This window comes from Heterodontus francisci, chromosome 9 (genome assembly GCF_036365525.1).
Source record: "Heterodontus francisci isolate sHetFra1 chromosome 9, sHetFra1.hap1, whole genome shotgun sequence".
Lineage (NCBI taxonomy): Eukaryota > Metazoa > Chordata > Chondrichthyes > Heterodontiformes > Heterodontidae > Heterodontus > Heterodontus francisci.
Genome location: NC_090379.1, coordinates 11,692,622 through 11,705,055, shown reverse-complemented (window position 1 = coordinate 11,705,055; position 12,434 = coordinate 11,692,622). Strand labels below are relative to the sequence as shown.

The following is a 12,434-nucleotide window of genomic DNA, read 5'->3' as shown; positions in this document are numbered from 1 at the left end:
GAAATTGAAGCTTGGAGTGAGAAAGGGTCAAATAAGTCCACCACGCTCACTCCATGCATAGTCAACTGATGACAACTTCAATTATGGACTCTCCTACTCAAGATCTCAATGTCGCAGGTTGCATTTACGACCAAACAGGCAACTACAGCTAGTGCAGCAAAACCCCAAAAGAAAATGTAGTCAACCATGTCTAACAAAGGAAGTTAGGGATTATATAAGATTGATAGAAAAGGCCTACAAAGTTGCTAGAAATAGTAGTAAACCTGAGCACTGGGAGGGTTTTAGAATACAGCAAAGGAGGACCAAGAAACTGATAAAAAAAAAAGTATATGAATGTAAACTAGCAAAAAACATAAAAATGGACAGTAAAAGCTTCTATAGATACGTAAAAGTGAAATGTCTGGCTAAGGCAAACTTGGGTCCATTACAAGCTTTTATATTAGAGAGTCAGAAGAATTTATATTAGAGAATAGAGAAATGGCAGAGAAGCTAAACGATTACTTTGTGTGTCTTCACTGAGGAAGATACAAGAAATCTCCCAGAATTAGAGATCCAAGGGACGAGGGAGAATGAGGGCTTGAGGGAAATTAGCATGAGTACGAAGATTGTATTGGAGAAATTAATGGGGCTGAAGGTTGATAAGTCCCCAGGACCTGATACTCTACATCCCAGAGTGCTGAAAGAGCTGGCTTTGGAGATAGTGGATGTATTGGTGATCACCTTCCAAAATTCTATAGATTCTGGAAAGGTTTCTGAAGAATGGAAGGTAGAAAATGTCACCCCCGCTATTGAAGGGAGGGAGAGAGAAAACAGGGAACTACAGACCTGTTAGCCTTAGTAGTAGGGAAAATGCTAGAATCTATTCTAAAGGATGTGATAAATGGAGACTTGGATAATAATGATCTGATTGGGCATAGTCAACATGGATTTATGAATGGGAAATCATGTTTGACAACCTGTTGGAGTTTTTTGAGGATGTTACTAACAGAATTAATAAAGGGGAGTCGGTGGACGTAGTATATTTGGATTTTTAGAAGGCTTTTGATAAAGTCCCCCACAGGAGGTTGGTTAGCAAAATTAAAGGACATGGGATAAGACGTAATATACTGGCATGGATTAAGGATTGATTAACAGGCAGAAAACAGAGAGTAGGAATAAACAGGTCATTCTCGCGTTGGCAGACTGTGACTAGTGGTGCATGGATCAGTACTTGGGCCCCAGCTGTTCACAATATATATCAATGATTTGGATGTGGGGACCAAATGTAATAATTCCAAGTTTGCAGATGACACAAAACTAGATGGAAATGTATGTTGTGATGAAGATGCAAAGCGACTTCAAGGGGATTTGGACAAGCTAAGTGAATGGGCAAGAACATGGCAGATGGAATATAACGTGAGGTTTTCCACTTTGGTAGGAGGAATAGATGTGCAGAGTATTTCTTAAATTCTAAGAGATTAGAAAGTGTAGATGTACAAAGGGACCTGAGTGTCCTTGTCAATAAGTCACTGAAAGCTAACATGCAGGTGCAGCAAGCAATTAAGAGGGCTAATGGTATTTTAGCCTTTATCGCAAGAGGATTTGAGTATAGGAGTAGTGAAGTCTTGCTTCAATTGTACAGAACTTTGGTTAGACTGCACCTGGAGTACTGTGTGCAGTTCTGGTTCCCTTACCTTAGGAAGAATATTACTGCCATAGAGGGAGTGCAACAAAGGTTCACCACATTTGTTCCTGGGATGGCGGGACTGTCCTATGGAGAGATTGGCGCAAATGAGGGATGATCTCATTGAAACCTATAAAATACTTAAAGGGATCAACAGGGTAGATGCAAGTAAGATGTTTCCCCTGGTTGGGGAGTCTATAACCAGGGGACAGAATTTCAAAGTAAGGGGGAAGCCACTTAGGACCGAGATAAAGAGAAATTTCTTTACTTAGAGGGTTGTGAATCATTGGAACTCTCTACCCCAGAGGACTGTGGAAGCTCAGTCATTGAGTATGTTTACAGCAGAGACTGACAGATTTCTAAATACCAATGACATAAAGAGATATGGGGATAGTGTGGGAAAAAAGGCATTGAAGTGGATGATTGGCCATGATCATACTGAATGGCAGAGCAGGCTCAATGAACTGAATGGCCTACTCCTGTTCCTATGTTCCTAAGTGGGTGTTCCAAGGCAATCAAAATGAGGCATGTAATACAATTAATATTATTACAGAGCTGGTGGCTGGATATTTGAACAGGATCCGAGGGATCAAGTCACCTGGGTTGGACAGGACTCATCCTATGGTTTACACTGTTTTAAGTAAAACGCAAAAAAACTGAAAAGTCTGGAAAGAGACAGCAGGTCAGTCAGAATCTGCAGAGAGCAATTATCTTAACATTTCAGTCTGCAAACCCTCATTAAAATTGAAAGATGAAAGATGAACAAGCATTTTAATAGTATCAGGACAGAGCGTATGGGAAGGAAGAACCAGGAAAGTAGTAGTGGGATGATCCGTAGCCTACTTTAAAAAGAGACAAAAGGAAATGGATAGACAACTGAGATAATCTTTACATCAGACAATGGAAAGAAGTATTAAAAGAAATTAATGACACTAGAGGTCTCCTTCTGTGCCCTAATGATTCTATGACTAAATACGAGAGAGGCAGGAGACAACAAAGGAAGAGGCAAAAAGATGGAGACATTGAAAGCTCGTAAAAGAAAAAAACCCTGCATTTTCTTAAAGACTTCTGAAATTAAAATGCGGAAATTGCAAAATAGGACAAAGTCCATTGCTCCGAAAAAAATCAGGCCAATGCCAATGACCTAGAGAATGTGCTGACAGACTGATTAGCCTAATTATTTAGAGTTCATTAGGTAAGTAAGTGGTACTGGAGGATGAGAAATTGGAAAATACAGTGCCCTAAATTAAAAGGGTTCCAGGGAACTGTAATACTCTATATCGGCACTAGGGAAAATTCTACAATCGATAGCCAAGGACAAACTCGTGGAACATTTAGGAAGGTCTAAACTAGTTGGTAAGAGTGAGCCTGTGTGTACAAAAGGAGAATCATCAGGGTTCTGATGAAAGGTCAGAGACCTGAAACGTTAACTGTGCTTCTCTCTCCACAGATGCTGCCTGACCTGCTGAGTACTTCCAGCACTCGCTGTTTTTATGAAAGGAGAATTACACATGGAAAGCATATGGGATGTTACGTCTTGTAAAAAAAAAAATGGGAATTGAGTAGAAATTGAAGGAGTTATCTTGCCACTGAATAGAGCATTGGTCAGGCCACAGTTGCAGTATTATGCTCGATTCTAGAATAGGGAGGATATAGCTGAGTTGGAAAAGATGCAGAAAAGAGCTACTGAAATGATGAAATTAGAGAATAAAACATACGAGTATAGGCTCATGTAATTGGGACTCCTCATTTGAGAGAAATCTAAGAGGTTGTGGCGGAGAGGGGATGTAACAGAACAACGAACTGTGAGTGTGTGCTGATTTGGGAGGGTTGTACAAGGCATTATTTCACTGTTTTTGGAATATCTTACCAAGGGTGGTTGTAGAGGTTAAGTAGCTTAGATCTTTTTGTGGTCAAATTAGACAAGTATCTTGAAGAAAAACACATAGTTAGTTACAACCGCTAAGACAGTCAGAACCCATTCACTTACACAGAGTTAAAAATTGGGTCCCATGGTCTTTTTAACTCTTCAGAATTTATATGTTCCTAAATCTATTAAGAACTTTCTAACCCTCAATCACCTGAATGTGGCACAGCTATAGAGATAATAATCATAGACCAGAGAAATTACAAAACATCAGGCAATTCAGCCCACCATGCTTATGCCAATGCTAGCTCTCTAACGGGGATTATCCACTATCATCCCATTTCCCTGTTTTAGATTTAGAGATACAGCACTGAAACAGGCCCTTCGGCCCACCGAGTCTGTGCCGACCATCAACCACCCACTTATACTAATCCTACACTAATCCCATATTCCTACCACATCCTCACCTGTCCCTATATTTCCCTACCACCTACCTATACTAGGGGCAATTTATAATGGCCAATTTACCTATCAACCTGCAAGTCTTTTGGCTGTGGGAGGAAACAGGAGCACCCGGAGGAAACCCACGCAGACACAGGGAGAACTTGCAAACTCCACTCAGGCAGTACCCAGAATTGAACCCGGGTCGCTGGAGCTGTGAGGCTGCGGTGCTAACCACTGCGCCACTGTGCCGCCCACTTAGAGTAGGTAGAGTTCTTTTAGCTGAATTATTTTGTCTTCTTCCTTTTCACATAATCCAAAATTTTCCAATTCCTTCTTAAATGATGCTCCAGTCTTTGCCTCAATAGTTAATTGTAATAAAGCATTTCATGATTTAATAACCCCTGTGTCAAAACATTTCTCCTCACTTCCCCCTTCATTCTTCAAGTGTTGATTTTCAGTCTATGGTCCCTTTTTATCCAATACTCAACTAGTGGAAACAATCTTTCACTATTTACCCTCCTAAAAGCTTTCATAATCTCTTTAATAGATCTGTTTGATTCACATGGGGGTTAGGAAGAGAGCACAGAGATCTTTGGCATGAGGTGTGTGTTCAAATAACAGATAGCTTGAACTCAAATTAGTGCTATCTTACATAGTATCTACAGCACAGAAACAGGTCACTTGGCCCAACTGGTTATGCTTGATACTCCAACAAAGCCTCCCCTATTCTATGTCTTTCCACCCTGCCCTGTAACCCTCTATTTCCTTCTCCTTCACATATAGGTCGTTGAAGAATTTGAGTTGCCTGAGAGTACAGCCAGAAATATTTCGAGGAGGCCTTCAAGGGGGCTGGGAGAAGTAGTAAGACAAATAAGTTCAAGGAAGGCATTACAGAAGGTAGAGCTTACACTGAATAAGGAGTACCAAGAGGAGGAATGCACAGAAACCCAGAGGCAGAGGACTATAGTCTGGGGGGGGGTTACTGATGGAGGCGGTTGCACAGGTGGGCTGGGATTTGTAAATGAGAATAACGATGTTCAATTCGGTGCACTGGGGGCCAGGGAAAATTGTGGAGAGCAAGATGTGATAGACTAGCAGAACATAGTGTGGGACAGGTTGTAGGCAGCACAGCTTTGGACAAGTTAGATTTTGTGTAGGAAGGAGGCCAGTAGGCTGACATTTGCAAACTGAGTCTTGATGTGACAAAACTGTGGATAAGGGTTTCAGTGACGGTGATGATGGCAAAGTAGAGGTGAAGTTGTTGTGGAGGGGAATGCAAGTGGTTTTATGCTTCACTCCAGGTTGAACAGGCCATCCAAGTGGTGCAACCTATCAAACCAGTGTGACATTTCAAATCACAAACTGCTTTAAACCATAAAATAAGGGGATGTATGTTGTCAAGGTAATGGGTGATAGTTCAAAAGTAACATTTTTTTAAAGTTAAAAACAAGAAATTTCTTGTTTTTATTTCAGATTTCCAGCGTCTGCAGTATTTTGCTTTTAATTTTTTTTTAAGTTAACCACTGAAATCCACCCACCAATGGCGATGGACTGGAATAGGGGACAAGCAGTGATTAAGATGCAAGTCATATTCAAAGAACAAAGAACAGTACAGCACATGAACAGGCCATTCGGCCCTCCAAGCCTGCGCCGATCTTGATGCCTGCTTAAACTAAAACCTTCAGTGCTTCCGGGGTCTGTATCCCTCTATTCCCATCCTATTCATGTATTTGTCAAGATGCCTCTTAAACGTCGCTATCGTACCTGCTTCCACCACCTCCCCCGGCAGCAAGTTCCAGGCACTCACCACCCTCTGTGTAAAGAACTTGCCTCGCACATCCCCTCTAAACTTTGCCCCTCACACCTTAAACCTATGTCCCCTAGTCAGTGACTCTTCCGCCCTGGGAAAAAGCTTCTGACTATCCACTCTGTCCATGCCACTCATAACTTTCTAAACCTCTATCATGTCGCCCCTCCACCTCCGTCGTTCCAGTGAAAACAATCCGAGTTTATCCAACCTCTCCTCATAGCTAATACCCTCCAGACCAGGCAACATCCTGGTAAACATCTTCTGTACCCTCTCCAAAGCCTCCACATTCTTCTGGTAGTGATGACCAGAATTGCACGCAATATTCTAAGTGTGGCCTAACTAAGGTTCTGTACAGCTGCAGCATGACTTGCCAATTTTTATACTCTATGCCCTGACTGATGAAGGCAAGAATGCTGTATGCCTTCTTGACTACCTTATCCACCTGCATTACCACTTTCAGTGACCTGTGGACCTGTGCGCCCAGATCTCTCTGCCTGTCAATACTCCTAAGGGTTATGCCATTTACTGTATACTTCCCACCTGTATTAGATCTTTCAAAATGCATTACCTCACATTTGTCCGGATTAAACTCCATCTGCCATTTCTCCGCCCAAGTCTCCAACCGATCTATATCCTGCTGTATCCTCTGACAATCCTCATTACTATCCACAACTCCACCAACCTTTGTGTCGTCTGCAAACTTACTAATCAGACCAGCTACATTTTCCTCCAAATCATTTATTATATACAACAAACAGCAAAGGTCCCAGCACTGATCCCTGCGAAACACCACTAGTCACATCCCTCCATTCAGAAAAGCACCCTTCCACTGCTACCCTCTGTCTTCTATGACCGAGCCAGTTTTGTATCCATCTTGCCAGCTCACCTCTGATCCTGTGTGACTTCATTTTTTCAAACATTAAAGATGCTGGAACATTTGTTATTACCACACTGTAATCTGCATAAAATACCTCTGCAATGTTGCTCCCCTGGCATGTTTCCTACAGAGTTTATTACCTTGATTGCATCTCATGGGTTTATACCTTAAATAGATGCATTCTACTGTGAAAAATACAGGGAATTTTTTATAGGAGGAAGTAAATTGGTACCTGAACCACTTGAAGAGATGTGATTTGAGATTACTCCCAGATGTCTGTAATTCTATACTTCAAGTAACAAACATTTTATTTTTTAAACTAAACTAACTGCACCATGTGTTGGCACAGATAAAAGAAAATAGTCAAAGTACTTTGCAATATACCGTCGAACTTCAGAAGGACTGAAGTCAAGATGTTCTCCTAATCCATGAAATAAAGCAGGGCTATTGTGCATTCCCCAAATCTAGCCAATCTCAGAAGTGGACAGATAATGCATTTGACAAATGCAAACCTTCGCCAGTAGTGGTGCAGCTTACCTTGTGTAGGTGCTCCAATGCCAGAACTATCTCCCCACTGTATATTCTCACTGCGTTCTCTGTGAAACGCTCTCTCTGTGACAAGTGAGTGAACAATTCCCCTCCATTCACATAGTCTGTCACACAAAATAAAACATTACACATGAGCTAGAAACCACAGTAATCTCCAAAATATCAAAATATAAATATACAATAGGGCAGATACTATCACATAGAAACAGGTGCTCAGCAGCACAAACCATAACATTTTACACATACAGAAATCCAGCATTCAATTTTTGCCATGCTGTTTAAAAAGTACTAAAACTGATTTCACAATTATATCTGCATAATTCTGAAACACTTTGCACAAAATTTAAGAAACTTAACCTCGCAAAGAAATACAATTTATGAAACCACATTTCTCTTACAATTCCTTTCATATTTGCAGAAGAAAAATGAAGGCAAAAAGTTCTGAAGGTTAAAAAGTTGGATTTTTCCCCCAAAACACAGTGCAGAGATTTACATTATAGCTTCACACTTAAATTTCAAATGTAGTCAAAATTTCTTAAGTATACAACAAGCAATACAGAACTAAAAACATTCTGGCTGAATTATTAAGTACAGGATTGTCAAAGGATATTCCATTTAGGATGACTACAATCAACCCCTTGTGCACTTAACCTTGAAAAAAACAAGCTAGCATAACATTTAAAAACCCACAGACCAGCATCTGGCTTTATTTTTTAAGCAAAGAATCACTCAAGGCAAGTCAAACTGAAAGTTGTAGTTTCCTTTCACTCCATTTGTGTTAAGCAGGTGGCCTATCACTGATATTTTCAAGGGACCAACATGCTGTGCTTTGCACAGCTCATTTCAAAAAAAGAAACATTTGAGTGTGATTCATATATTCTTTAGCTTACAAAGCAAAAATAGGAACAAAAAAACCCAAAACCAACACAGTTAAAGCAGAATTGCAAGTTTGCCTCCAAATGAAAAAAAAACGAAGTGTAATCTCATTAGTTTTCCACTGACAATGGTGGGACAGTTAATCAGTATAAACTTGCTAATAGATATAACAATGAGAGATTCCAAAGTCCAACATCATCACTAACCATTTCAACATAGCTGCAGCAACACAAAAGCCAACATCATCAACACAACCAGCACCTTAATGTCAATTCCTAATTTAGGGATTTCTTCTAAATTGAAGAGTTCCAGCCTCTGCAACTTCAAGTGACAAACTCAAGTGAACTGTTCTAAGCCCCATTGTGTGGTGCATCTCAAATTCCAAAAGGCTTTTGTTAAAGTCCAACAGTGAAGAGTGTCAAAGTCAAAGCTGTTGGGATTTAGAGGAAAATCTGGAAGTGGATAAGAAATTGTCTGAAACAGTAAATAACGAGTACTGGTTGAGTGCATCAGGGCTCAGTGCTGGGACCACTACAGTTCTTAATTTACATTAATGACCCAAATTCAGGGACTCAATGCAAAGTTATAATATTTGCCAATGATGGCAGACTACAAAGGATAGTGGAAACAGCTTAGAAATTGAGTGATTTGTGCAAACTGCATAAATGAACATACGAATTAGGAGCAGGAGAAGGCAATTCGGCCCCTTTGAGCCTGCTCAGCCATTTAATAAGATCATGGCTGATCTGATTGTGGCCTCAACTTCACTTTCCCATTAAGAACAATGACAAATGACATTTGATGCAGAAAGCATAAAGTATTGCACATAGAAGAATGGGAAAAACATGTACTCACGAAGATGAAGTTGAAAGAGACATAGCAGTTTTAGTACACTCATTACTCAAGATGACGATAAAGGAACAGCAGCAATTAACAAAGCCAACAGAGGGTTGAACTACATAACCAAAAGAGTAGAATATAATTCACAGTAGGTAGTGATCAAAGTATTTTGGTCAGACTACACATTGAGCACAACATCCAGTTCTGGATGCCAAGAAACAAGAGAGTTATTCGTGCACTGGGAACAGTGCAGAAAAGAGGCATGAGGCCAATCCCTACTGTTATAAACCCAAGTTATGGGGAAAGACTGGCCTAGAAAAGAGGCACTGCAGAGATGTTTGTATAGAAGCATACAAGATTGCTGAGGGAAAGTTGACCTGGAATATTACTGTAAACTGTGGGAGTGAAATTAAGGAGCATCAGTTCAAACAGGTAAATGGTAATTTTAGGACTGATGTCAGGGAATTCTTCACACAAAAAATGATTGATTAGTGAAATGGACTACCAATACAGTAATCAAGACCAAAAACCTGGTATCATTTAAGAAACAATTGGGCGCAAATGAGAGATAATAGAATTCTCTGGGTGGATGAATTAAATGGGCCAAATGGCCTTCCTCATCTGTAATTATCTTGTGAATTTCAAGGCAAAGAAGCTGTAAGATTATCAAATATTTTTCAGCAATTTGCTAATAATTAACCAGACTATATCAAATTAAATCAGTAGTACTTGCTTAATTGAAAAACATCAACGTCCCAGATCACTTAACACGCAAATGATCACCACTTCTGTTAAGAGATTACTAGCCTTTAATAGTAAAAAATCTAAGCATTAATATTTTGTTCAACCCATGAGAGGAACACAAAGCATTAGAAATCTATGCCCCTAGTTGCAAAACAATAGCAGTCATTTTTCCAAATTAACTCTAGGTTTGAAATTAACATTAGCCAGCCAGAAAGAGGCCAGTATATTTGTAGCTCTGTTACATTCTGGAACCAATTCCACTAGAAAGTGATTCCATAATTGAATCAGTTTTAATTAATGCTGAAGCCCTCCATGCCTCTTTATAATGTGGGAAGTTTCCGCAATGGAACGACGCACCAATAAACTTGGCTTTGTTATCAAACAACTGTGCATGCAGTTAGAAGACTGTCCAGTTAGGAGGGAATCTCCATGCAGGCCAAGAAAGCACAAGCCTATATGGCCAGAATGAGAGCTCATCCCCATAATCCAGGCCACAGATGGCAGGTCAGACAACAGACATCATTAGGGGGGCTATTTAGCTTTGACACTCATAGCCTTTGTGGTTAGACACACCCAGTGAAACTTGTCTAATGGGGGCTTTGGTGCCTTCAACATTATGAGCACTGGCCCTTTAACATACAAAGATATTGATTAATTATTAGTAATAAGGCAGAAACTGTGGGAGGGTGACTACTACAATGAATTGAACACCAAAGCATGCTTACCGTACTGTCCTCCTACAATGTTCTAAAAAGAGGGGATTATACATATCATCTCCAATTTAATTCTAAGAAATGTTAGAAAGTGTCTTTAGAAGGTTCTATTGCTTTAATGGGAAAGTGATCTAAGCAAGAAACCAAGAACAATCCCTTAATAGTTTTGCTTAGTGTTTCCAAAGTCTTGCTTTTTTTAAAAAAAACCTAATGATCTGCAAATTAGTTCTTGTTTAAAAAATAAAGCTTTTATTCCATTTCAGTTACAGGATTTTTTTTTTACGAAACTGATCAGTTTCATGTAGTTATATACTATAGCCAAGTATGATTTTAGTCAGGAACAAAAGCTTTGCGGTGCCATGTAGTGCCCACCAGCTTTAGGATATAAACCAAGTGAATGTCTTGGAATCAATCTCATTCTTGTTAATAATGTCACTGTTTCAGGTTGAACTGCAGTATTACACTGAACAGTCCCAATATCATGATTTGACAAAGTAGCAAGCCACAGGGCAGCAACCTTTTGAAGTGCAAGATCAATTTCAGATCAAAATGGAACAGATGTTGCACTTGATTAAAAAGTGGCAATGCTAAGATTATACACTGAAAATTAATCTTACTGCCCTCTCCATTTCACCATGCAGAGAAACTAACCTTTCATCTTCAAGCAGCTGTTTACTATTGGGGATGTTGAGCCTGGATTACTGCTGGCTTTTATAATCTTGCTAAAATTTCCATAAAAACCCAAAACTGCAACACTCTAACTTTCCATATAAAATCACCAATTGTGTCACCAATTCCTTCCAGTTAACATTCCTTATTTCAATATCTATTAATATGGAAAATAAATCATGCAACAATAGAATGATAGAAAAGTTACAGCACAGAAAGAGGCCATTCAGCCCATCGTGTCTACACCAGTTGAAGAAAACTAGCCACCCATTTGAATCCCATCTTCCAGCACCTGGTCCGTAGCCTTGCAGGTTACAACACTTCAGGTGCAGGTTCTTGTAAACGAGTTGAGGGTTTCTGCCTCCACCACCAATCCAGGCAGCAAATTCCAGATATCCACCACCCTCTGGGTGAAGAGGTTTTTCCTCATGTCCTCTCTAATCCTTCTATCACCTTAAACCTCTGCCCCTGGTAATTGATCTCTCTGTTCGGGGAAATAGGTCCTTCTTGTCTACTCCATCTAGGCCCCCTCATAATTTTGTACACCTCAATTAAGTCACCCCTCAGCCTCCTCTGTTCTAAGGAAAACAACCTTAGCCTATCCCATCTTTCCTCATAGCTGCAATTTTCAAGCCGTAGCAACATTCTTGTAAATAAATCTCTTCTGTACTCTCTACAGAACAGTTATGCCCTCCTGTAATGTGGTGACCAGAACTGTATGCAAAACTCCAGCTGTGGCCAAACCAGCGTTTTAAACAGTTCCAGCATTACATCTCTGCTTTCGTATTCTATACCTCAGCCAATAAAGGAAAGCATTCTATATGCCTTCCTCCCCACTTTATCAACCTGTCCTGCCACCTTCAGGGACTTATGGACATTCACTCCAAGGTCTCTCACTTCTTCCATCCTTCTCAATATTCTCCCATTTATTGTGTATTCCCTTGCTTTAATTGCCCTTCCCCAATCCATTCCCTCACACTACTCTGGATTGAATTCCATTTGCCACTTTTCCGCCCACTCAACCAAACCATTAATATAATTCTGGAGTCTACAGCTATCCTCTTCAATATCCATTACACAGCCAATTTTTGTATCATCTACAAATTTCCCAATCATGCCTCCCACATTTAAGTCCAAATCATGAATATATATCACAAACAGCAAGGCATCCAACACTGAGCCCTGTGGAACGCCAACGGAAACTGCTTTCCATTCACAAAAACATCCATCAACCACTACCCTTGTTTTCCAGTCACTGAGCCAATTTTGGATCCAACTTGCCACATTCTCTTATATCGGATAGGCTTTTACTTTTCTGACCAGTCTACCATGTGGGACCCTGTCAAACGCCTTACTAAAATCCATGTAGACAACATCCACTG

The 12,434-nt window shown here is 40.1% G+C and overlaps 1 protein-coding gene across 3 annotated transcripts in view; it reads right to left on the bottom strand.

Moving 5' to 3' along the window:
• rps6ka5 (ribosomal protein S6 kinase, polypeptide 5) overlaps positions 1 to 12,434 on the bottom strand; it is a 292,559-nt gene that overhangs the window by 131,263 nt on the left and 148,862 nt on the right. For all 3 annotated transcript variants that reach the window (XM_068038562.1, XM_068038563.1, XM_068038565.1), the window contains exon 4: positions 7,199 to 7,314. In XM_068038562.1, coding sequence (XP_067894663.1) covers positions 7,199 to 7,314 — 116 coding nt within the window. The remainder of the gene's footprint in view (positions 1 to 7,198; positions 7,315 to 12,434) is intronic.